The 27,139-nt window shown below is 44.9% G+C and overlaps 1 protein-coding gene and 1 pseudogene across 1 annotated transcript in view; one reads left to right on the top strand and one right to left on the bottom strand.

Annotated features, from left to right (window-relative positions):
- The window catches only part of LOC144695011 (catenin alpha-3-like), a 1,693,436-nt gene that overhangs the window by 1,627,860 nt on the left and 38,437 nt on the right, over positions 1–27,139 (bottom strand). The window contains exon 3 of the mRNA XM_078565866.1: positions 13,293–13,485. Within this exon, the coding sequence (XP_078421992.1) occupies positions 13,293–13,485 (193 nt within the window). The remainder of the gene's footprint in view (positions 1–13,292; positions 13,486–27,139) is intronic.
- Positions 24,269–24,365, top strand: LOC144695114 (U6 spliceosomal RNA; annotated as a pseudogene).

Raw genomic sequence — 27,139 nt, 5'->3', positions numbered from 1 at the left:
TGGAGGCCAGAAAATTGCTGAGTCCGAGTCAAATGAGGAGCCTCTGGACTTGATCATACCTCAGTTTCTGGAGCTGCAAATGTCAGCTCAGGAACATCAGGAAGGGATGTCCGCTACACTCCTCATATGCAAGGCATGATGGAGGAGTCCGTCCGTTTTCACTCTGAGGTGATAGCGCCGGCATGCCAATGCACCGAGGCCAACACTGGTAGGATGGCGGCCACCGTGGAGACCTTGGTCCAGGACGTCGCTCCTGCACTGCTGCACAGGCTTAACTCCATCTATGTGCTTGGGAGAATGCTCCCATGAGTCTCTGAAAGGCCCTGCCACACACACACACTTCCCCATCCAGAACCATTCTTTGGCCAGCTGCTCCCTCTGCGGTGACAGAGGATGAGGTTGAGGTGTTCACAGTCAAAGGGGACTCGGAAGGAGAGAAAGCCTCTGAGACTCCTGAGTGGATGACCCAAAGGTGTCCAGTTGCCGCTCCTCCTCCCTTCGGGTGCCTGGGGCTCCCGGCCTGACTCCTTGAGCGGAAGAAGCATCTGGAGGGACATCGAGGTGCCCTATTTTCCTCTTGTGTTGCCACTGCAGGAGCTCACTCATAGCTCCCACGATGGAGTGCAGGTCTACACACACCTCCGTGTTCTGCTGGACCAGGGTCTCCATGGCATCTGCCATCCTTCCCATGGAGATCTCCATATGCGCACATGTGGGCACCACTTCATCAGAGATCAGGCGGGCGGACTCCTCTGACTCGCATGTCACTCTTTTGAGGGCTTCCAACAGCTCTGTGTGATGTTCCCATGCCTTCTGCTGACTCTCCAGGATGAGTTAGAAGGCGAATCCAGAGGCTGGTCATCTGACTCGGACCTCACAGATGTCTCTTCCCCAGCAGTCCTCTGAGTGCTGGGGAGCTTGGCTGAAACTGCCTCATCCTGCTGCGGAGCCGTGTCTGTGCGGTGAGCACCAGGTTGTGAACCCGAGCCTGCTCAAGATCTAGGTCCACTGAGGTGTGTGTCTCTGCGCTGGTGGAGGGTGTGGGTAAGCGCTGTGATGGGTCTTCCAGGCTGCTTATTTCCAGCTCTTCAATGGAAAAGGTGTCCTCTTGGCTGGAGGTGAGGATGTGGATGGAGCTGAGGAACTGGCTGGCTGAGGGTGTCAGTCGCTTGGCAGAGCTCCCTGTGAACCAGAGTAGAGATAATTAGTGCATGGCAGCAGAGTCAAAAGCAGGAGAGAGAGCACTCGCAGCTGCTGCATTGAGAGAGGGATGATGTGATGCAGGATCCTCACGTGGGTGTTCACCGCCGACCTCACCATCGCCACAGGCACACTCCTCAAAGTGAGTGAGGGGCCTAATGTGGGCCACTCCACCCCCCGGTCTGGGACCTCTCCCTGCTGATGTGAGCCAGCTTCTCCTGCATGGAAACAGATGGAGAGAGTGTGAGCAGGACACAAGGCGTGGAATGTTTGTGTGGTGAGCGGAGCCATGGACGGGATGAGGACGTGAGCTCCAGAGGGTATGAGCCTGATGGAGATGTGAGGGTGTGTGTGAGAGTTAGTGGTGTTGTCCCTTGAGGTGTGAGATCCCTGTGGATGTGTGATGGGTTTGTGAATGTGTGAGTTGAGAGTGATGAGAAGAGTGAGTTAATCTGGCAGAATTGACAAGACCATTTGTCTTATAGCGGCACTGGGTGGCTGTTCTCTTTTGCAGGGCATTGGTGCTGACCGCTGCTGCCAACGCCTCCCATGCTGGATTGGTGATGCTGCCCCTCCTGCAGCCAGAGCAGGGGTAAAGGACATCACGGCAGATCTCCACAGCGTCCAAAAGGCGCTTGAGGGATGCATCACTAAACTGGGGTCTGCAGTCTTTTTGCCTTTCTGGGCCATCCTGTCTCCCATGCAGCAGTTGTGGGCTGGAAGCACTGAGAGGTGTGCATATGGCTGCACTTTAAATGTGGCACCAGGCATGCTGCAGCGGCGAGATGATGACATGGTGGGTGAATGAGAGCCTGCCTGCCATGGAAATGGCATGTTTCCCAGGAATGCATAATTAATGCAGCGGTTTTGGGACAATACGGCGAGAAAACCCACCATTGCGGCTGTCAGGTAAAACATAGTTTTTTCCCACACGCTACCACACTTAGTGCAAATCTGGGACAATTCCACCCCTAGTCAGACATGTGGAAGGAGTGGCCTTCTGTATGCACCAACGAAATGCCCAGCTTTCCAGCAATTCTGCAAGACATGTGGCAGAAAGGGTCATTGGCAGCAGCACAGCACTAGAGCAAAGGCTGATGGAGCTACAAAGAGCCGTGCACTGATCCAAACCAACCGTACACAATGGGTACCTTCAAGCAAAAAGAATAACCGCCCAGTACGCTGTCAGAAACATATACATGAGGTGATTGACAAATCAGGATGATGATGATGATGTGTACGACAAGATGAAGAGCGATGAACACATGTTTCACATTGTCAACCTCGTGGAAAACATAGACACGGAAGGCCATGGTGAAAATTACTGCTGTGAAACTTTCAATGTACAACAGTTCACTAATTCCAGGTGCAGGATCCATAGTTCTGGGGTCATAGATGTTCTACATCGTGGAGACTAAAGGCCTAGCGATCACAGGTCTACCGGCATGCCGTGACCTCACAGCAGTGACAATCCATGGAATCAGTCATGCATCACAAAGCAAATCAACCTCAGAAACTACTTCTATCACCTCAGTTCACAACCTAATATCAAAATACCCAGAATGTTTTGACAAAATTGGCAGTTTCAAGGGAGCTGCAACATTACACTTGCAGGAGAATGCAAGTCCATCCATTGATCTGGTATATTTTGTGCAATGAAAATTCCAGCAGCTACAAGAAGAAACAACAAAAGATTCTACATTACAGAAACTGTGGAAAACCATCATTTAAATATGGCCTGATTCAATTCAGCATGTCCACGAACACATGAGACCATTTTGGCCTTATCGGGAAGAGCGAGGCATATCCTGGGGAGTCATTTTTAAAGGCAAGCAGGTCATATACCCGAATCTTTGTGACCTGACATTCTTCAAAAACTTCATCACTCACATATGGGTATAGATCGAATGAGAAGACTCACAAGAGGCAGTTTATTGGCCCAGTATGAACAATGACATTGAAGTCATCGTCAAGAAGTGTGAGGCATGTCACAAGCATATGCCAAGTCAGCACAAAGAACCATTGATCCCACATGAAGTTCCTACCCATCCTTGGTCCAAAATCGCATCCAATCTCTTTCATGCCCATGGCACTGACTTAATCGTCTTCTTTGACTGTTTTACCAAGTACCCCATTATTCAACAATTGCACAATACGTCAAGTACAACTATCACACACACTTTAAGTGCTATTTTCAGTTTATTTGGTGTGACTAGAGAGATTGTCATGGATAAGTGTCCACAATTTATCGGTAAGCCATTTCAAGATATGTGTGAGAAATGGATTATCAATCACACTGCATCTTATCCTCATTACCTCTAACAGTCTAGCTCGATGAATGATACACATGGTGAAATTCCTAATTCTCAAGTGTAGACAGACCAAGCAAGACCTACACATTACAATGCTACATCTGAGAAAAATGCCTTTAAGTGCAACTATTCCATCACCAGCAGTGGTCATGTTTGGTAGACCAGTATGTACCAATTTACCTACTCTTACCCATTCTACTCTCTCAGAAACCAGACAGCAATTTATTAAAATACAAGAGAAGACTGTCAATTTGCACAATAAAAATGCAGATACAGATTTGCCAAGGTTACATTTGGGACAACAAGTTTACATCCAGGATCCCACAGAAGGTACATAGCAACTAGCTGAACTGACAAGGATTTGTTCAGAACCAAGATCCTTTGAAGTCATTACACACAAAGGCACAATAGTGAGGTGTAACCGAGGACAAATCAGATCCATTCCAGCTCCTCAACCATCACACAGCCCTATTGCATTGAGAACAAGATCCCAAATGCAGCCAGGAACAACAACCAAGAATGCCAATCCCCACAGATCACTGTGAGCAATTAAAGTCACCTCCAGACAAGGTTATCATTACAAGATCTGGGCGTACCAGCAGATTACCTCTACGCTTTAGAAGCTCATAGATTCATTTGTTCTATACACTTACGTAATGGTAACTAAACAGGAACATGCATTGCAGATCGTTATACTTCTTTGGGAGGAAGCAAATAGAAAAGAAAGGGGGATGTTGTAATATGCCTTCAAGATATAGGAGCATGACATCACTAGAAAGGAAGTGTGTCATGCAATCAAGTTTTAGTTTCACTTTTGCTTATAAGTAGAGCACAGCACAGACTACTCTTCTAATGTGTCTTCAAGCTTTATACATATATATATATTATATATGTTCTCATGTGCCTAGTCTCAATAAATTAACTCACAACATGTTTATACAATCCCTAATGAGTAATTGGTACCTTTATATCATTATAAAAAATGACAGTTTTTACCATTTTACTGTCTTCCTCTTTTTTGGGTTGTGTTAGGAAACCAAGGACTATATGCTTTTTTAAAAAAATAGAAGGACTTTGAATTTTGGACACTGTCCTGAGTATTTTTAAGGCTACACGTTTACCTTGGTCTGTGAGCAAACAGTTTTTTTTCAAGAAATCACATGACTCCATCTAGATGACCAGCAAGAAATCTAGCAAAAGAGTTATTTTGTTTACTTGAGTTAACATAAAAAACTGCTGTTGCCAGGTCTTGGGCTCCTGTTGATTGGCTGAAAACACTTCACCTGGGAAAAGTTCCCTCTGAACATTTTATTTTGAACTCAGTGTGTGTCCTGAGAGCAAACTGTGAAGGAAGGTTGCTTCTCTCTCTCTCTCTTTCTCTCGCTCTCTCTCTTTCTGTTCCCCCCACCTCCCCTTCCCACCACCACCACCACCACCCCAGCAATTGTATTGCCTGCAGTCCAGAGTGGAGTTTTCACCTTTTGCCAGAAAATTCTCAGCTCCAAATAACTTATCTGTGTTTTGAAAGACTAAATCTGTGACAAGTGAGGGTTAACAAAGACAGTATTTCACTGAACATACATCTGAAAGGACTTCCAGTTAACTTCTGTGACAAGCACTCTGTCAGATCGACAGCACCAAGACCTTTTTTGAACTTTATCCTTTTTACAGTGTTCCCTTGCACCAACCTCTGCAGAGGCCTTATTTGTCTTTTCCTTTGTTTTAGATTTATGTGTCTGCATGTGTGTTGGGATCTTTTAAAAGGGGAGGGGGTAAATTGTTCCGCCCCCAGATTGTAAATTGTATGTTAACTAGTTTGGCAACTTATTTTAAAAAAGCGTTGCTTCACAATAAATCAATAATTATTCATTTATTGAAAGCAGCCTGGTTAAAGTCTCTTTTAATCTGGGTCTAGCAGTAGTGAAGGTAAACAATTTGCCATTTTGGTGAATCAATTAAACATTTACACTTATGATGTGACCTGCAGGAATTCACCAAGGCTCCTTAGACAGCACCTTCCAAACCCACGACCACTACCACCTAGAAGGACAAGGACAGCAGATAGATAGGAACATCACCACCTGGAAGCTCCCTTCCAAGTCACTCACGATCCTGACTTGCAAATATAGCACCGTTCCTTCACTGTCACTGGGACAGAATCCTGGAACTCCATCCCCAACAGCACTGTGGGTGTACCTACACCACACGGACTGCAGCAGTTCAAGAAGGCAGCTTACCACCACCTTCTCAAGGGCAACATGGGATGGGCACTAAATGCTGGCCCAGCCAGCGAAGCTCACGTCCCATGAATGAATATTTTAAAAAACCTGTGGAGTAGTGGGGCTACAGAATCTGTGCATTCCTCCCATCCCAGTCATAACAGTTTCTGGTGGCAATTTGCCTTTGAACTTGCTTGCTGTATGAATGGGAAGGCAAAAATAAATGGAGAACAATGGGCGGGGGTGGTGCGATTGTCTGCAGAACTGACTTGTGTCACCAGCATTGTGGGGGGGCAGAGGGGGTGCAGGAAGAATGCTCCTTGCACCTTTGCATGTGGTTCTGGCATCAGCCCACTCATGTAACTTCAGTAAACCTTGCACTAATAAGGGTACCCACGGCATCCCAGACAGCAATGTGAGCTGCAGGTGTCCTCATCTCTCTCCTTCTCCTCGAATTGTCCCCAGATGATGTGCAATCTGCATCTTGTTCCTCCTGCAGGTCCAAACTTCGCTGCTGTGTAATGCTGTGCAGAATTGTAAGCCAACATATTATTTACCTTTTTTAATGTACAATCACTTTTTAAGCGTGCAACTGTTTCTTTGTTTCTTTTATATTAATTAATATGGACCGGTTGTGGTATAACCCTGTGTAGAGTCTATCTCATTGTGGTAACATGGAACATCAAGGTTAAAGAAGAACCCAGACCGAAGATATCTGATGAACTGGACTGAACTGCACAGTGGGCTCAAAATGCAAAGCATGATGGTCAATTTAGTCAAGTCAAAGCCTTGCTAGAATTAGCAAGGCCTGCAAAATGAATTGAACCGTGCAGGAGAACTGGCCTCGAACTGTGAGAAAGATATACCTGTTTAGTGTTCGTTAGAGGTAGCAAAGCCTGTACCAACCTGAGGATTGCTCACGGTGTAAGAGATAACAAAGTGGTAAAAGGAAAATACTGCAGATGCTGGAAATCTGAAACAAAAACAAAAATAGCTGGAAAAACTCAACAGGTCTGACAGCATCTGCGGAGAGGAACACAGTTAACGTTTCGAGTCCGTATGACTCTTCAACAGAACAAAGTGGAGTCAGACTGGTTCTATTCCTTCAAGCATGAACTTGTGAGAGGCCCAGGATATAAGAACAAGGAAAAAGACATTGATGTAATTGGAAACCAGTTACATGGACTAAAAATAGGCTTTACCTTACATGGCGTAGGACCATAGCAAAGAAAGATATAAAGAAAGAGTCCACAGAACCATCACTACTGCAGATGTTAGAGCAATTTGGTCAGTTGCTCAGAAGACGAGCACAGAGCTCGTCATTGGATTGACCACCGGGACAGGCTTCAGCCCACAGGGAAGCTAAGCAACCGGTATTATCATTAGTATATACTATTGCTCTGGTTTAATAAAAGTGTAGCACCTTTGGTGGAACCTCATCCAAGTTGTTGTGTGTCATTCATATCCAAAGTAGGAACAAGAACTTTCAGACCAAGTAGAGGGTCATGCAGAGTACAATACATCATAGCCATTCTGATCACCCTAGTGGTACCTATTGAAAAGCACCTCCAGAACTATCCAGGCACCAGTATCACATCCTCAGCGTGCCGATGGCTTGTTCAATCACATACCTGATAGTCATGTGGCATTCATTGTAGCTCCATTTGGCTTCATTCATCCTATTTCTGGCAGGTGCCATCAGCTAAGTTTTCAGTAGTCCCCTTGTCTCCTAGCAGCTAATCTAATTGTGTTTGTTGTTAGGGAACTTGAACTGCCACAGGATGAAAGCACATGCCAGCTCCCCAGAAATCGGATACACTTACATAAATATCTTGTTGTGGGTGTACAAAAGCCGCACATTGAGGGACTTATTGGACCGGATGTTTGCAGAGTCGGGGGAGACTCAGTGGACCTTTAAAAATGGCAGGCGGGACCCGGATGTGAAGTCCCACCCTCATTTCTGACTGATTCAATGTTTGCCAGTGAGGGAAGGGAGCAGGATGTGATTCACACAGGCAGGAAGCCTGAGCTCAGCAGGGCCATATGAATATGTGCAGAGATCAAATAGACCCCATTCTGGCTGTTCCAAGGGTCTTAACCCACAGGGTGGGAGTCATGAATTTACGTGGGTGTACATGTAGACAGGGTGGATAAGGTCTGTTTAAGTAACATGATCTGTATATTTTTAAATCCCACCGTCCACCCCCCCACCTCCCCGCCCCCCCCAACCACACCCCTTTCAGCATGAAGACACAGGCTAAAGCTATTAGTAAGAGCTTTGATTGACAGGCCACCTGGTGTAGGTTAGAAAAAAAAACATTATCATCACTTTCAACAGAATCTTTGGTGACATTTCCCAACAGCTATCATTATGCCATTATGAATGCTTGGTTGTGTTCAAAAGCACAATTATCTGAGCAGGGATTCTGAATAGAAGCTATTAAAGAACTATCTGCCTTTGATGTGGGGTCTGAGTAGGAGTTTGCTCATATTTGTAAGTGATTAACGACTTGAAGAGATAGAAAATCTTTGAATAGGTTTCATGAATGGGAGTTTTTTACACTATCAGGTGTGTAAAAGTGAGAGTTGTATTAGATTGTTAGAAGTTTATATTTTTTGCATTTCCACATGGCTTCTGAGCTCTGCCAATGATGGATATCAGGTGAGTGGCTATGGAGGTGGCATGGGGAGGGCGGGCCATGGGGATGGGTGGAGGTCATGAGTTGGCATGGAGATGGAATGGGGATATGAAGGGTCCTGGGGGTGGGTGGGGGGTGCAGGATGAGATTTCCAGCAGTAATTTAAAAGAAAATAAAAATTTTTACGCTTCATTTTGAATATGTCCCTGTTCATGTGACTGAGTCACATGTGGGAACATGTTTCTCTCATTTTTAAAATGTTTATTTTTGTATCCACAATTATTCAGCTCCCTGAGGCAGCTCTGTGCCTTCAGGGAATTTTCAGTGCGCGGTACACTGCACATGTGCAGCCTTTTGCGCTTGCACTCCTCCCGCCCCTACACCAACAGCGCTGAGCATTTCAGTGTGCCTTTCACACTGGCTGGCTGTCGCGGGTGGTGGACCGTCTCATGGCCATTCCTGGGCCCGTCCGCCATACCCGCCCGACGACCTGAAAATCCCATGGAGTGGGACTAAGTGATAGCTCTCCATAAGGACAGCAGAAACTCAATGGGCTTTGACAGTCACTGGTAGCAGGTGGACCAATTCCAGCAGGGAGCACATCATCTTTTTGGAGAATGTGATGTCTGCCACCACATGACAGGATTGCTGCACATGTCAAGGAAGGTCAGCTACTGCTTGTATGCTCTATTTTGGGGGTATTCCCTCCTGTGAGCTGCACCCCTGTATTGTTTCCCTCTCTCTAATGCTCACCCTCTCTGCCACATCCCTCTCCACTGCTCCCCTCTCTCCCTCTCCCACCCCTCTCTCTCCTGTTCCTCTCTCTTCTACTCCCCTCTCTCTTCTGCTCCCCTCTCTCCTATTCCCCTCTCTCCTGCTTCCCTCGCTGCCACTCTCTTCTCTACTGCCCCTCTCTCTCCTGCCCCTCTGCCTCCTGCTCCCCTCTCTGCCACTCCCCTCTCCACTGCTCCCCTCTCTACTGCCCCTCTCCTGCCCTTCTCTCTCCCGCCCTTTCTCTCCTGCCCACCCTCTCAGTCACTCCCCTCTCTGCCACTCCCCTCTCTAATGCCCCTCTCTCCACTGCCCCTCTCTACTGCCCCTCTCTCCCCTGCCCCTATCTCCACTGTCCCCTATGATGTCCAGGTGGATATCTCTAAGCAGCAAACTCCTACTGCTGCTGCTGCTCCTTTTCTGATCTAAGCAGCCAAACCACCACTGATACTGTAGTAGATAAACTCTTTCCACGAGTCAGTGAGAAAGCAGTTGTGAGTACTGAGTATTTATTGCAGTATTTCCTTAAGTTTTCATCGGCTTCCTGAATTTGCCCTTGTGTTTCTCAGCTTGCTCCCAATGGATAGTTTCAGGAAGCCCAGGAAACCCATGAATCTGATGTTAAAGTTAGAAATGAGTTGGTATATTGCTCCAATTGAGCGATTAGCTTATGTTGATTGGCAACTTGCCTTTTTCAAGTGGTTTGTGCAACCAGCACAAGTTACACATTGAAGTCAATGGGCTGGAGCCAGCTTCCCAATACTCTCACATTTTTGCCAAATTTCACTCCGCAGCAGCATTTAAACCTACACCCACCTCTGGGCTAAAACTCCCCCCCAATGGTGCAGAACATCCTGAACAGTGTTATGTATTCATTGGCTTGCTGTATACCTTGTTTAACTCCAAGCAATGTAGAGGTGACTCTAGTGCTAAATCTAAACAGTTCATTTAAAGGACTTTAAAATATCTCAGAACTTACAGGATTTCAGATGCAGAACAAGGATCTGAATAAGTAGGTATAACGTAGAATGTCCTTAGGCTATGAGTGTGAATCAGGTCCATATGAGGGTTCCAACCCCACTCTGGCTGTCAGGGTGCCAGTTGCGAGATATTCGTTAGGCAGCCAATTAGGAGGTCACCACCAAATCCATTGTCCAATTAAGGAAGGTGGGCAAGTTCCTGAAAGGAAGGATGGCAGACACACTGGCAGAGATGAGCACTGCCGCTGCCAGAGATCTCTCTAATGAGATATCTGCTTAAATAAACAATGGCCATAGTTGTGAGGGCATCCCTGAGGAGGGAGGATGGCCAGCAACAGCAGTTCTGGCTTACTGATGGACGCAGCATCGTTGCTGGAGGTGGTTAGAACAATAGCCCTCACCAACCCCCCACACCAGCTGCTGGAAAGCCGTTTTCAGGTACCTAACAGGCTTGGCCCTCATCAGGAGGCCAGTCCACTACCAGGAATATTCTGGTGGCATCTGGATGCAGCCCAGAATGGACAGTTAATGATATCGATTGGCTACCGGGCAGGTAGGCTCTGCTGGTGGTGACCCACCTCCGGGAAGATAGCCAGAGACGGGAATCTGTGCGCATTTCTCAGGAATTCCTCTCGATCCCGCCTTGAATCCCACCTCCACAGATGTTCTGCCCACAATCTCAAAATTAGAGCCAGACCATTACCGGGTGAAATCAGGGAGCACTGATTAACACAAAGGGTCGTGGAAATTTAGAATTCTCAGCCCCAGCAAAAAGGCTGTGGTTGCTGTTGTTTAATTGGTGCTTTCAAGATTGAGAGCAATAGATTTTTGATGGCTGAGTGTATTAAGGAATATGGAGTTAAGGTACAAGCCATCCATAATCTAATTGAATGGCATGGCTGGTTTGAAGGGCTGAATGGCCTAATCCTGTCCCAATGTAACATACAAAATTCTTCTTTAGGACAATGAAGAATCTTACATGGAAATACAACAGAGAAACCGGCCATTCGGCCCATCCAATCCATGTTATTGTTTATCCTGCATATAAGGGGTACCCCAATTCCATGTACCCGCCCTGTCCCCGTGTCTCTTTGTCGATCTTCTTGTTAGAGGCTGCTCCTGTTCGTATCATGCACTGGGGGGACTGTAAGCAAAAAGTAAGTTCTGAACTCACATCCTAAGGGGTGTTTCTGTCATCACGTCTATTGATCGGCCAAAAAGAAATTCCAATGATTTTGTCATTTCAGTTGACAAAATGCAACATCAACAGGAAAGTGAGAGGGCTTTCCCTTTTCTTCTAGTCGCTACCCTTCCCATTCAGTGACCGACACCATCAGCAGCGAAAAATCTCCAGCCTGGCTCACCAGCTGCATCTTCAGCCAAATGACCCCAAGGCGATGGTTTCCAAACCATCCCCAACCCCCACTCCAGATAGGAAGACATCCTTGAAGCAGAGGAAGGAGGGCAATCTGTCCCAGTTCCAGGAAGATAATGGCAGCTGTCTGAAGGAGAATTGTACAACTGTGACAGAAAACCTGGCTCATTAGTAGAGAGGTCAGAGAACTGTCTGATGGTAAGTGAAAAAAACTCTGAAATCTAAAAACAGACGGACAAGTTCCTGAAGGGCTGAGAAACTAGTGGTTTTACCCGATCTTCAGCCTAATTTACTCCCGGCTATTAATTAGTGTCACTCACTGACAAAGTCATTCACTGCAGTTTTCCTGGACACAAATTTCAAAACAGTGCTTTATTTTCTAAATTATTGGAGGTGAAATTCAAATGTGGTGGGGCTGTCAATCACAGTAGCGGAAGGTCCAGCAATGCAGGGGCGATCCTGGGATCTCCCAGGGAACAGTGCTCAATGGGCTCAAGGCTCAGGGAATCAAAGGGAAAAGCTTCAAATGGCATTCACTTCGAACAGGGCTGCCCCGCTGGGTGTAAGGGAATCTGGAATCATCCCTCAAATACCATTTATCAACCTCCCTCTTCCATTTCAAGAATTACATTTCTTTCCCCTTTTGAAAGTCAGTTACAACTCACCGTTACTGCTGGGATGCAAACTGTGCCACGCCCATGCTTTTCTGATATATTTGATCAGCCACAAAGCAATGCAGAGACAGCACTAGTTTCTAAGTGGGCGTGAACTTTATTTACAGTTTTATACAAAGTTTTGAAAAGGTCTACACCATCCTTGCAGCTTCAAATAGATTCTGTGTTGGCTGTTTACCTCGCTCTGAGTCAACAACCAGCTTTAACCAATCAAGCACAGTGAACATAGATCAGTTACTAGACTCTCATAATCAAATACAGAACAATTGAACCATTGAACACTACCCTTTTGCCATCTCCACACTCCACTGCTCCAATGGACCTCCTGGCTGTCTTCCAAATTATACCCTTTATAAACTTCAGCTCATCAAAACTCTGCTGCTGGTGTCATAACCCACAAAAAGCTTTTCACCAATCACCTCTGTGATCACAGACCTACATTGCCTCCTGCTCCAGTACAGCCTCGATTTTAAAATCCCCACCCTTCCTTTTGATGCCTCATGACTTTGTCCCTGCCTATCTCTGAAACCTCCTGCAGGCCTACAACCCACTGAGATCTCTGCGCTCCTCCAATTCTGACCTCTAGGGCATCCCTGATATTCATCAGTCCACCATTAGTAGCCGTGAGTTCAGATGCTTGGTCACTGGCTCTGGAATTCCCTCCCAAGAGCATTCCGCATCTGGGCTGCATGCTCTGTGACCTCTGAAATGCGCTCCCACTGCACGTGACCACTGATGTACACACCCAGCACAGAGCATTAGATTCTTTAATATTAAGTTGTGAGATTTTTTTTACTGCAATTAGCTCTTAATTTCTTACCTTTTATACATTGCTTCACAAGCTTTTTTTAAGTTAATGTCTTTCATCCTTTCCCTGCCAGCTCAGTCCCTTCAATCATTGCTGATTAAATTTTATATGCTATCAACCAGCCTGTTTAGTGTTATAATCACTGAGGTTAACAGTGAAGTAATCAGTATACCATGTCACTGTACGGAAACCAAGTCACTTCCAAACTGCACCCAATTCATACAATGTTGTTCAGTAAGGTATCAATGAGGATGCTCCATTTCAAGGAATGTTGTAAGGCATATCTGGACAAATGTTCAGCACATTTCACCCACCTTCTTTACGCACATCCTCCACTGCTTTTATAAGTTCTGCCTTTAGAAAAGTGCTGTCATTGGCAATTTGATTGCCCTTTTCAATTAAATTGGTTGTAGCTTCTTCCACCGACGCCAGGAGAACACTAGCCCTCTTTGATCGTCCCTTCTTGTACTTTGAAGGGTCCTTGACACAGTTCACTAAAGTTGTGACCTAGCATATAAAGAAAGATAGAAATACTTGTAGTTATTAGGTGCCTTTCACACTCTCAGGAAGTCCCAAAGTGCTTTACAGCCAATGAAGTACTTTCGAAGTGTAGTCACTGTTGTAATGTAGGAAACTCAGCAGCTAATTTTCACACAGCAAGATCCCAGAAACAGCAATGTGATTGTGGCCAGATAACCTGTATTTTTGATGTTGATTAAGGGATGAATATTGGCCAGAACACTGGGGGAAATTCCCCTGCTCTTTGAAATATTTAAGGAAAAATTCAGTAATACTTTGTATGTTGTATCAGCCCATAAGGAGCATCAACAACAACTTGCATTTATATGGCATCTTTTAAGTAGCAAAAACACCCCAAAGCATTTCACCAAAACAATTAGCTAACAAAATTTAAATTCAAGCCACCTAGATAGATATTGGCCTGGATTGTCATCCTTGAGGCAGGTTGGGGTGCGGCTGGGAAAATTCCTGCTTGGCCTGTCGACCTCGGGGGAAGCTTCCTGCCAAGGGGCCGTGTCCGAACTGGAGTCAGGCCAGCTGACCCGGGAAGACGTACGGAGGCAGCCACAGGGGCTGCCTGGTACCAAGGTGGGCTATATAAAAGACTTGCCTTGGTGCCATAGGACTTTGTTCCAGTGGAATAAAAAACACAAAGACCCTCCAATGATCATGCCTCCCACCACCTTCCAAACACTCCACATGCTTCATCCATGCCACATCATCCTCAGGCCCCTAATGCCCCCTATGTCAAGATCTGGCACTTCCATGGCCAGTGTCCTTGGCCCAACCATCTTCAGCTGCTTCATCAATGACCTACCATCCATCATAAGGTCAGAAGTGGAGATGTTCGCTGATGTTTGCACAATGTTCTGCACCATTCGCAACTCCTCAGATACTGAAGCAGTCTATGTCCAAATGCAGCAAGACCTGGACAATATCCAGGCTTGGGCTGACAAGTGGCAAGTAACATTTATGCCACACAAGTGTCAGGCAATGACCATCTCCAACAAGAGAAAATCTAACCATCGCCCCTTGATGTTCAATGGCATTACCATCACTGAATCCCCCACTATCAACATCCTGGGGGTTACCATTGACCAGAAACTGAACTGGACTCGCCATATAAATACTGTGGCTACAAAAGCAGGTTCGAGGCTAGGAATCATGCGACGAGTAACTCACCTCCTGACTCCCCAAAACCTGTCCACCATCTAAAGGTACAAGTCAAGAGTGTGATAGAATACTCTCCACTTTCCTGGATGAGTGCAGCTCCAACAACACTCAAGAAGATTGACACCATCCAGGGCAAAGCAGCCCACTTGATTGGCACCACATCCACAAACATTCACTCACTCCATCACCAAATCACAATGGTAGCAGTGTGTACTATCTACAAGATGCACAGTAGGAGTTCACCAAGGCTCCTAAGGCAACACCTTCCAAACTCACAACTGCTACCATCTAGAAGGACAAGGGCAGCAGACACATGGGAACTCCACCACCTGGAAGTTCCCCACCAAGCCACTCACCACCGTGACTTGGAAATATATCACTGTTTCTTCACTGTTGCTGGGTCAAAATCCTGGAACTCCCTCCCTAACAGCTCTGTGGGTGTACCTACACCACATGGACTGCAGGGGTTCAAGAAGGCAGCTCACCACCAGCTTCTCAAGGGCAATTAGGGATGGGCCACAAAATGCTGGCCTAGCCAGTGAAGCCCACATCCCATGAACAAATTAAATAAAGTGGCTTCAAGTGTTTGTGGTTTCTGAAATTTCAAAGGGCCTGGATAATTTACACTTTTATTAGCTTACTGTCCAGACACTTTTTTCAAGCATTGGGGAAAATGATCAAGGGATTACGTTTTTTAATGTTCTTTTTTACATATCCCACTTTACACTGTGATGTTCATTGATTCTAGAAAGTGTACAGTGGGTCAATTTTTTAAAGTTCATTTACTGGTTGTGGACATAGCTGGAGTTGTGAATGGTGCTGAACATTGTGCAATCATCAGTGAACATCCCCACTTCTGACATTACGATGGAAGGAAGGTCATTGATGAAGCAGCTGAAGATGACTGAGCTGAGGACACCACCCTGAGGGAGTTGTGTAACTTGTGTCTTTACATAACCTTTTACAACAATTGATGATAATTTCATGGTCACTATTTCTGAGACAATATTCAAATTCCAGATTTATTAATTGAATTCAAATTCCACCAGCTGCCATGGTGGGATTTGAACCCATGTCCCCAGAGCATTAGCCTGGGCCTCTAGATTACTAGTCTAGTGGCATTACTACTATGCCACTATCTCCCCCCCTCAGAGAGCCTGAGCTATCAATTAAACAATGCTTCCTCTGAGGTGCAGGTGTTCTATTATTCTAATGGCTGTCAAATGTTTGTGGTTCATGGTTTTGAAACTTCAAAGGGCCTGGCTAATTGACACTTTTATTAACTTACAGTGGATCAATGGGCATGGAAAAGCCAGAGTTTGGCATAGGCAGCATCAGGGGACATAGGAATGAAGAATTAAGGCTTGCAGGGTTGTGGTTTTTGAGGTGATTGATGAAGATACTTTGGACAAGGCACACTAACAATGAAGAGATGCTAGTAAAATCTGAGACCAAAAGAACTCTACTGACCAAGATCAGGAAGGGACAGTTGGAATTTCTGGGGCGTGCAATAAGAAATTATGATTCAGAAAGTCTGATGCTGATGGGAAAGTTCGATGGTAAAAGAGATTGAGATAGACAAAGAACAATTTTTCTAAAGAGCCTCACAAACTGGATGAATGTACCACCAATGAAGATGATCCACACCTCCAGGGCAAGATGAACATGGAGGTCCATAGTCGCCAATACCCTCTTAGGGCATCGTGTCTGAAGAGAGAGAAATTCCCATAGCATTGAGTTTACTAGAATGAATAGATTATTAAAGGAGTAATATTACTGGCATTTCCAGATCATGCTGGATAATCCACAAGGATTAATAGATTAGGTGTGGTGAAGCTGCCGGAACCAAACGACCAGCTTCAGGAGCATTTGCAAGCATGACATGAAGCCCTAAACATTGACTATCGCACCTGGGATTCATTAGCTGGCAAAAGAGGGAAATGGTGACGCCTCCTCTTGGCTGATATGCACGACCACAGCCAGTGGCTATAGCAGCTTGGTAAGAGACACCAACGCCAAAAACAACCCACAATGTCACTCGATGGCTTCATGTGCAGCAATTGTGGCAGAATCTGCCTCTCAAGGATTGGCCTTCACAGCCATCAAAAAAGGTGTACCAAATGAAGACACCCCACCTAAATGGATTGTCTGCCGCATGTTTATCATCTCTTATAGATAGAAGGATGTCAACACATGGTATTCCAATACTGGGAGCTCAATAGCAGGGATGGAATTACTATATTGGGGAACTTAATTTGTGGACATCCAGAAGAGACAGTTCTGGATATTCCATTCCAATGCCATTCTGCACTATATCTGTGTCAACCCTTCTTTGGTGCAGATTTTTTTAAAATCTCAGATGTATTAAATCTGAAATAAAAGCTGTAATAAACTTGGAATGCAGGGCAGGTTTCTTTTAAGAAACAGTAAGCTATACTGACAGAGCTCCTGATGAATTTACATGCTTGTTCTGAGGCCAAGGCTAGAAAGCTCTGCCCCGCAGATTACCCATGCTTAGGGCAGATTTGTCTGTACATTCACATGATCCCCATAACAGTATGATAGATTTAACTTACAATTACTATGTTACTCCCCCTTTAATTTTGTTTTACCACTCTTATTTACAAAAATATCATAACTCATATCATATACAAATATATACAGATCAAGCAATTATATATTTAGTCTTTAAGGAGGTTTTCTGATTCGGGTAGAGCAACGCAACTCTACAACTTTAGATTCTTCTATTGGATCGACATCACAGAATCACGGTGCAGAACAGGACCTTTGGCCCATCGAGTCTGCACCGACACGTGAGAAACAACTGACCTACCTACCTAATCCCATTTACAGCACTTGGCCCATAGCCTTGAATGTTATGATGTGCCAAGTGCTCATCCAGGTACCTTTTAAAAGATGTGAGGCAACCCGCCTCCACCACCCTCCCAGGCAGTGCATTCCAAACCGTCACCACCCTCTGGGTAAAAAAGTTTTTCCTCACATTCCACCTAAACCTCCTGCCCCTCACCTTCAACTTATGCCCCCTTGTGACTGACCTTTCAACTAAGGGGAACCGCTACTCCCTATCCACCCTGTCCATGCCCCCCATGATCTTGTACACCTCGATCAGGTCGCCCCTCAGTCTTCTCTGCTCCAACGAAAACAACCCAAGTCTATCCAACTTCTCTTCATAACTTAAATGTTTCATCCCAGGCAACATCCTGGTGAATGTCCTCTGCACCCACTCCAGTGCAATCACATCCTTCCTATAATGTGGCGACCAGAACTGCACACAGTACTCCAGCTGTGGCCTCACCAAAGTTCTATACAACTCCAACATGATCTCCCTACGTTTGTAATCTATGCTTTGATTGATAAAGGCAAATGTCCCATATGCCTTTTTCACCACCCCACTAACATGCCCCTCCGCCTTCAGAAATCTATGGACACACACACCAAGGTCCCTTTGTTCCTCAGAACTTCCTAGTGCCATGCCGTTCATTGAATACTTTCTTGTCAAATTACTCCTTCCAAACCTCACACTTTTCAGGGTTAAATTCCATCTGCCACTTATCTGCCCATTTGACCATCCCGTCTACATCTTCTTGTAGCCCAAAACACTCAACCTCAATGTTAACCACCCGGCCAATCTTTGTGTCATCCGCAAACTTACCAATCCTACCCCACACATAGTCATCTATGTCGTTTATATAAATGACGAATAATAGGGGACCCAGCACAGATCCCTGTAGTACATCACTGGACACTGACTTCCAGTCACTAAAGCATCCTTCTGTCATCACCCTCTGCCTCCTACAACTAAGCCAATTTTGAATCCACCTTATCAAATTACCCGGTATCCCATGTGCCTTTGCCTTCCTTATAAGTCTTCCTTGTGGGACCTTGTCAAAGGCTTTGCTGAAATCCATATAAACTATATCAACTGCACTACCCTCATCTACACACCTGTTCACCTCCTCAAAAAATTCAATCAAATTTGTTAGGCATGACCTCCCTCTGAAAAAGCCATGCTGACTATCCCTGATCAAACCTTGCCTCTCCAAGTGGCGATAGATACTCTCCTTCAGAACTTTCTCCAATAGTTTCCCTACCACTGACGTGAGACTCACTGGCCTGTAGTTCCCTGGCTTATCTCTACAACCCTTCTTAAATAGCAGAACCACATTAGCTGTTCTCCTAAGATAAAAGCAAAAAACTGCGTATGCTGGAAATCCAAAACAAAAATAAAATACCTGGAAAAACTCAGCAGGTCTGGCAGCATCTGCGGAGAGGAACACAGTTAACATTTCGAGTCCGTATGACTCTTCAACAGAACTAAGTAAAAATAGAAAAGAGATGAAATATAAGCTGGTTTAAGGGGAGCGGGTGGTAGAGCTGGAAAGAGGGCCAGGGATGGTTGGAGATAGCCAAGAGATGTCATAGACAAAAGGACAAAGAGGTGTTGAAGGTGGTGATATTATCTAAGGAATGTGCTAATTAAGGGTAGAAAGCAGGACAAGCAAGGTACAGATAGCCCTAGTAGGGGTGGGGTGGGGTGAAGGGAAGGGATCGAAATAGGCTAAAAGGTAGAGATAAAACAATGGATGGAAATACATTTTAAAATAATGGAAATAGGTGGGAAAAGAAAAATCTATATTAATTATTGGAAAAGAAAGGCGGCGGGGGGGGAGGAATTGGAAAGTGGGTGGGGATGGAGGAGAGAGTTCATGATCTAAAATTGTTGAACTCAATATTCAGTCCGGAAGGCTATCTGTACCTTGTTTGTCCTGCTTTCTACCCTTAATTAGCACATATCTTAGATAATATCACCACCTTCTTTGTCCTTTTGTCTATGACATCTCTTGGCTATCTCCACCTATCACTGGCCCTCTATCCAGCTCTACCACCACCACCCCCCTTAAACCAGCTTATATTTCACCTCTTTTCTATTTTTTAGTTAGTTCTGTTGAAGAGTCATACGGACTCGAAACGTTAACTGCGTTCCTCTCCGCAGATGCTGCCAGACCTGCTGAGTTTTTCCAGGTATTTTTATTTTTATTTTTGTTTTAGCTGTTCTCCAGTCCTCTGGCACCTCCTCCATGGCCAGAGAGGAATTAAAAATTTGGATCAGAGCCCCTGTGATCTCCTCCCTTGCCTCCTTCAGCAGTCTGGGACACAAATCATCCAGACCTGGAGATTTGTCTACTTTTAAGCCTGCCAACACCTCCAATACCATGTCACTCCTTATATCAATTTGATAAGAACCTCGCAGTCTCTCTCCCCGAGTTCAATTCCTTCATCCTCATTCTCTTGGGTGAAGACAGATGTGAAGCATTCATTCAACACTCTAGCGATGTCCTCTGGCTCCACCCATAGATTGCCCCCTTGGTCCCTTATGGACCCTACTCTTTCCCTGGGTATCCTCTTCCCATTGATATACTTATAGAATATCTTGGGATTTTCCCTACTTTTACCAGCCAGAGTTTTCTCATATCCACTCTTTGCTCTCCTAATTGCTTTTTTAAGCTCCACCCTGCACATTCTGTACTCCACTAATGCCTCCGCTGATTTGCTTCCCTTGTACCTGCTAAAAACCTTTCTTTTCCTTCTCATCGTATCCTGAATATCTCTGGTCATCCATGGTTTTCTGGGCTTGTTACTCCTTCCTATCACCCTAGAGGGAACATGTTGAGCCTGTACCCTCCCCATTTCCTTTTTGAACGCCTCCCACTGTTCCTCTGTAGATTTCCCCACAAGTAGCTGTTCCCAGTCTATGTTGGCCAGGTCCTGCCTTATTTTACTAAAATCCACTCTCCCCCTATCCAAAACATTTTTTTGCAACTCGTCAATTTCTTTGTCCATAACAAACTTAAACTGTACCATGTTGCGGTTGCTATCACTAAAATGCTCTCCCACCCCCACCTCAGCCACCTGTCCGGCTTCATTCTCCAGAATTAAGTTCAGCAATGCAACGTCCCTTGTTGGACCCTCTACATATTGACCTAAAAAGTTCTCCTGTACACATTTCAAGAAATCCACTCCATCCAAGCCCTTAACACTATGTCTATCCCAATTAATGTTGGGAAAGTTGAAATCACCTAATATAATTGCCCTATTGTTATTGTTTTTTCACACCTCCGCACATATTTGCTCCTCAATTTCCTGCTGACTATCTGGGGGTCTATAATAAACACCTAATAATGTGGTTGCCCCTTTTTTATTCCTAAGCTCTACCCACAAAGCTTCATTTGATGCCCCCTCCAAGAAAACATCTCTCTTTACTGCAGTAACTGGCTCCTTAACTAATATTGCAATGCCTCCTCCTCTTTTACCCCCTCCCCTGACTCGCCTGAAGATTCTATATCCCGGAATGTTGAACTGCCAATCCTGCCCTTCCCTCAACCATGTCTCAGTGATGGCTACTATATCACAATTCCACGTGTCAATCCTCACCCTTAACTCATCCATTTTACCTGTAATACTCCTGGCATTAAAGTAGAAGCCATCCAGCCTTGCCTTACTCCCTTGAATCTTATTGCAGCTGTACTCCCTCTGACTTGATTGTTTTACTGTACTATGATGTGTACCTATTCTGCTAACATTCTGTGTCCCCTCCCCTGCCAAATTAGTTTAAACTCCTCCCAACAGCACTAGCAAACCCACCTGCAAGGACGTTAGTCCCACTCTGGTTCAGATGTAGACCATCCCGCTTGTACAGGTCCCACCTTCCCCAGAAACGGTCCCAGTGATCTAGGAATCTAAAACCCTTCCTCCTGCACCAACTCTTAAGCCACGTATTCATCTGCACTATTCTCCTATTAGTTCCTGGTCATATACATGAGCAGGAACTACAGCATCAGGGACATCCCTAGACAAAGGTAGTTCAGAATTATTTACTTCAACGGAGACATCAGGTATGTCTGCTCTTTGTCGATCTGGTACCTCAGGGGTCAGAGGTTCGACTTTGATTTTAGGTGGATTAACTGGTTGTTGGAGTGTGTCTCAACTTCTGAGATGCTCCACATGTTTCCTAACAATCCTGTTTTCCACTTCCACCTGATATGATAAAGGTCCTTTTTCAGAGATGATTGTACCAGGGACTCATCTTAGTCCAGTTGCAAAATTTCGTACAGAAGTTATCACTCCCACAGTAAACTCTCCACCTTTACTGTGAACATCATGATTTACTTTCTGACTACTCTGGTTCTTTTCCACCATCCCCTCTAAATTAGGGAATACTAGACTCAATCTTGTACGATGTTGGTGTTTCATTAGCAATTCAGAAGGTGTTGAATGTGTAGTCACATGAGGAGTTGTGCGCTAGTTGAATAGGAATCTTGAAATTCATGTTTCTAATGTTCCCTCGGATAGTTTCTTCATGCCTATTCTAAAGGTTTGTATTGCTCTTTCTGCTAACCCATTGGATCAGGGATAATATGGTGCTGTTCTGACATGTTTAATCCCATTTAGGTTCACGAATCTTTGGAATTCAGTACTAGTGAAAGCAGTACCATTATCTGACTCAATAACTTCTGGTGGACCATGTACACTGAAACATTGGCCTAGCTTTTCAATAGTTGCACACTACGTAGGAGATCTCATGTCATACACATCCATCCACTTTGATTGTGTAGCAATGAGCACAAGAAACATGGTACCTAAAAATGGACCTACATAGTCTATATGTAATCTAACCCAGGGTCGACCAGGCCACTCCCATGGTTGCAGTGGAGCTGAAACGGGCAACTTCTGCCATTGCTGACACTGGAAACAGTGCTTAACCATTTTTTCTATATCACTGCCTATACCTGGCCACCATATATAACTTTGTGCGAGCATCTTCATTTTCGAAACACCAGAAAATGCATTATGAAGCTCTATCAATAGTTGGTCTCTTCATTGCAAAGGGATAATGACTCTTGCTCCACTTAACAAGATACCACCTCGACAACTAAGTTCAGATTTACGAGCGTAGAATGGTTTTAATTCTACAGAGAGTTGAACATTTGACCATCCTTGAAATACCTGCCCACGGACTCTTGATAAAATTGGATCCCGATTTGTCCAATTCTTTATCTGTCTCATGCAGACTAGTGAGGAGCCTAGGAAATTCAACACAAGTGCTACCTCTTGAGGTACTAGAGCATGTGTAATACTATCTGGCAAAGGAAGATGACTGAAGATGTCTGCATTTGTTATATGCACACCTGGATGGTGCATAAATGTGTACTTATATGATGACAAAATTAAAGCCCATCTTTGAATTCTAGCAGAGGCTATTGGTGGGATTGCCTAATCTTCACTACACAATCCTAACAGTGGCTTGTGATCTGACACTATGGTAACGTGTCGACCATGTAAATATTGATGGAACTTCTTTACTCCAAATACGTTAGATAAGCCCTCTTTTTCAATCTGTGAGCAGAAAGGGTTCAGGAGGCATTTCCTATTGGCCTTTCAAATTTGATTTCTGTTTTTCCTTCTTGTGTTTGCCACAGAGTTTTGCCTCATCCTTCATTTTGATTTCACAGTCAACCAAATTTCTCTCTGGTGAAACCTTCACTTGGTTCAGTTCAGGGATTCAGCTCCCATTCGCATCTTGGAAAGTTCCATGGCTTTTTCTTCTAATGCCTCTTTTGTCTCAATCAACTAATTCTTCAGTTCTTTTGTCTCTCTTTTGTATCTTTTGTCTTCCTCTTGGAACTTCGAACATTGTTGGGTTTTGCCTTCCAGCTGTTTCTTCAGTTGGTTCAGAATGGCACCGCATTCATTTGGCTTCTTTTCATGATTTTCCCGTGGAACCAACTGTGGCCCGAGGGATCCTTGCATCTGTGAATATCCTTTGGTTCTTCTATCTCATTCCAAAAGACACCATCATATTCCCTTGTCAACTCACGGCTTCTTCCTGTTCAGACTTGGTTCTGACCAGTTTTATTTAATTTCTTTCAACCAATCATGGCCCAGGAGGCTAGCACCTACTCCTGTTGCAACAATTACTGGTAGCTAGGCTGTCTGTCACCTGTATGGTACAGGTACAGAAGTGATGCCTTTCACCTGTATTACCTCTCCAGTATACATTTTTAGTTGGGCTATAGTTTTCTCCAAGCTCAATGGCTGGGTACCTTCGCTGAGGTATTTAAAGATGTGTTCTCCCAAATCTGTGGTCGATGCTCCTGTGTCCACCTCCATGACCACAGGCTTTCCATTAACTTGAAGTATAAGAGTGATTGGTTCAGTTTTCCAGGCCTTCAGCTTGTATAAGGAATAGATATCAGGATCAGAAGCTTCTGGTTCATTTATATTTTGCACTTCAGTTAACTTGACCTGCTGCCTGAATGGCTGCTGTCTTGATCCAGCCCTGCATGTTTAACAACGTGCTCTTTTTTGTGACAGTAGTGGCATTCTGCCTCTTTAAGGCTGCAGGTTTCAGGTGCATGATTACCCCCATATCGGGGGTAATGCGTCCAGTATTTCTTTTTATTTTTCGAGCGGTAGGAACCATGTCCAAAAAAGAACTTTGCGGTTGCCTCCCTGGTCTCCATGCTTCAGGCCTATATTAACTTCTGCAAGCAGACGGTGCTGAATGGCATCGTTGTTTATGCCGCAGGCAGCACATGTACTAAAATTGGAACGATACAGAGAAGATTAGCATGGCCCCTGCGCAAGGATGACACGCAAATTCGTGAAGCGTTTATGCCGCAAACCCATCCCACCTTCGTCGTCGCTTTATCAATTGTTTCTTCTGAAGTGCGGTTTATGCCGCAAACCAAACGATCTCACAACATGTCATTTAAAGTATCTCCGAAGTCACAGTGCTGCATTAATTGTTTTAACTTCACGATGTATGATGCAATCAACACACCAGGGACCTTACTTGAGAACTTGGATCTTTGCATGATCACCGAAGGTTTAGGCTGAAAATGTGCCTTCACGAGATCCACCAGCTCATTGAAGGATCTGGAATTTGGCACATTCTGAGCCGTCAGATTATGGATTATGTTATACCTTCTACTCCCACAGACACTTAGGACTCTGTTTCTCCTCTGCCGTTATTTCGTTCGCTACAAAGTAGAAACCTAGGCCTTCTATGTAATGACTCCAGTCCTCAATGGATAAGGTTGTATGGGTCAATTCTGCCAAAAAGAGGCATTGCTAGTGAGTGTACTTCTTTTTCCTCTTCCCTTAAAAATCAAAATACTTAGGTGCTGCATTGGCACTATTTATCCTCGTTGCCAGTTGTAATAAACTTGGTGTGCAGGACGGATTTCTTGTAAGAAACAGTAATCTTTATTTACGGAGCTCCTGATGAAGCTCCATGCTTGTTTTGAGACCAAGGCTAGGAAGCTCCGCCCCGAAGATTACCTGTGCTTAGGGCTGATTCGTCTGTACAGTCACATGATCCCCAAAACTGTATAAAAGGCTTAATTTACAATTACTACAAAAATCAACACAAACTGTTTACAGAAACAGAGCATAAAATTCTGGAAGTGTTTATTTGGGTAGATTTCACCCCTTGCTAGACTTGAGGCTTCAATGGTGGATAGAGAGAAAGAGAAATAGAGAGAGACCTCCCCCACCATAGAGCTGACCCTCGAGCCCTAACTGATCTTTCAGCCTCCGAGTCATTTATATTTTGGAGCCCAGTTTTCTGCCAGAGACTGTGTGTTCCACCAGATTGAGGGAAGAATTTCACTGTGACCCACCTGTACCTTACATAGGCAACTGATTCAGGAATCAATTTTTCAATCTGTTAAGTGTGCTGAGGTTGAAGTCGCACTGTGATATTAGCAACAAACACATTAACATTGGCATGTAATATTCCTCTCCAATATTCCAGCAAAGCTCGTAACCCATTTGTTGGAACATTTCCATGAGCAGATGGAATAGAGGAAATTCTTTCAAATGTGATCAAGCACATTATCACACCCAAAGGCCATTAACAAGACAAATCAGGGAGCTGAATGATAGCACTAATGCTTTTTGCTTTGTTGGAACCACATAACCTTCAAAAACAAACATTAAATGAGAAATACAATACCGCACACATTAGTGACCAGAGCAGACTTTAATATGGCAGCTTATTCCATTTTCAGACCTTGTTTATTGTTCCTCCCTATTCCCATACATTACAATGGGTCAAATAACAAAGGCCAATGGAATTCTAATGTCATTTGCGCAGCCAGTAAAGCCTACATCCTATGAATAAATAAAAAAAAGAGGAAGAAACAAAGAGGGAGATTCAGGCATATTGGCCAGAGGCACTTTGCAGTCTTCCCACATGTCTAACCTTCCATTTACTGCAGACAAAGTCTCACATCACGCTTTGCCGTAACTTCCCACACTCCTTTCCATCTTCTGTTTTTAAACTTGTCATCCTCTCCCACAAATCTCTCTGCCCCTTGTCATAGGCAATTTCTCTCCCATCTGGTATTTCTCTTTTATCTTGGTTCTATCTTCCCAGTACTCCCCAGTTGCATGACTTTAGCCAGGGTATTGTGTACAGATTTGGTCACCTTACGTAAGGAAGGCTATACTTGAATCAGAAGGAGAGGAGGTTCACTAGGCTGATGAAGGGAAGTCTTATTAAAGTCTTATGAGGAAAGGTTCAGCAGGTTGGGCCTATCTAAACCAAAGTAAGAGGGAATAGAAAACCAGATATGGAGCAAGGAAACAGGAAGAGGATACCAGAATGGAGTATAAAACCTGAGGCTTTATGGCATGGCCATAGAAGGTGAACTATTTTGTGAGACTTGTTACTGATTGGTGATGTAGAGGAGCGAACAGTAAGATAAAGAGTAGAATCAGCCCAGATTTGCACTGAGTGCAGAAGCGGGCGGGAGAAAGGACATTTTACCTGCTGGCTGCAATGGCGGCTTTTCACGTCATATCATCCCATTCCTGCCCCATTAATTATGCATTCCCGGGAAACATGCCGGGTCGCTGGCAGGGTGGCCTCTGATTTGCCAACCCCACTATCACCTCAGGTCTTCAGTAAACCTGGCATCATATTTAAAGGCCGCCCCTGCACAGAGCTAGCATTCTTCAAGGGGTAAGGAGCTGCTGGGAACTGATGGCTGCCAAAGGAAGGAAACATGCTGCCCCCAGATTTAATGATGCACTACTAGTGTGCCTACTGGAAGCAAGCCAGCAAGAAAGGTCACCAATCCAGCATGGGAGGTGGTGGCAGCAGTGGTCAGCACCAACGCCCAGCCACCCAGCGCAGAAAGAGGATGAATGATCTCCTCCGTTCCACCAGGGCAAGTCACTCTTCTCATCACTCTCAACTCACACACTCACAAACCCATCACATATCCACAGGGTCCTCACTCACTGCCAGTTCAAGGGACATCACCATCCACTCTCTCACACACACCTGCAATTGCCCCAGCTATGGATTGCCCCGTCCATGGCACTACTCACCACCCACACATGCCAGTCATCCTTGTTATCTGGCCTGGCAGGCATCCTG

Source organism: Cetorhinus maximus, chromosome 20 (assembly GCF_964194155.1).
Source record: "Cetorhinus maximus chromosome 20, sCetMax3.hap1.1, whole genome shotgun sequence".
NCBI lineage: Eukaryota > Metazoa > Chordata > Chondrichthyes > Lamniformes > Cetorhinidae > Cetorhinus > Cetorhinus maximus.
Note: the sequence above shows the minus strand (reverse complement) of the source record. Positions and strands in the feature narration are given on the sequence as shown.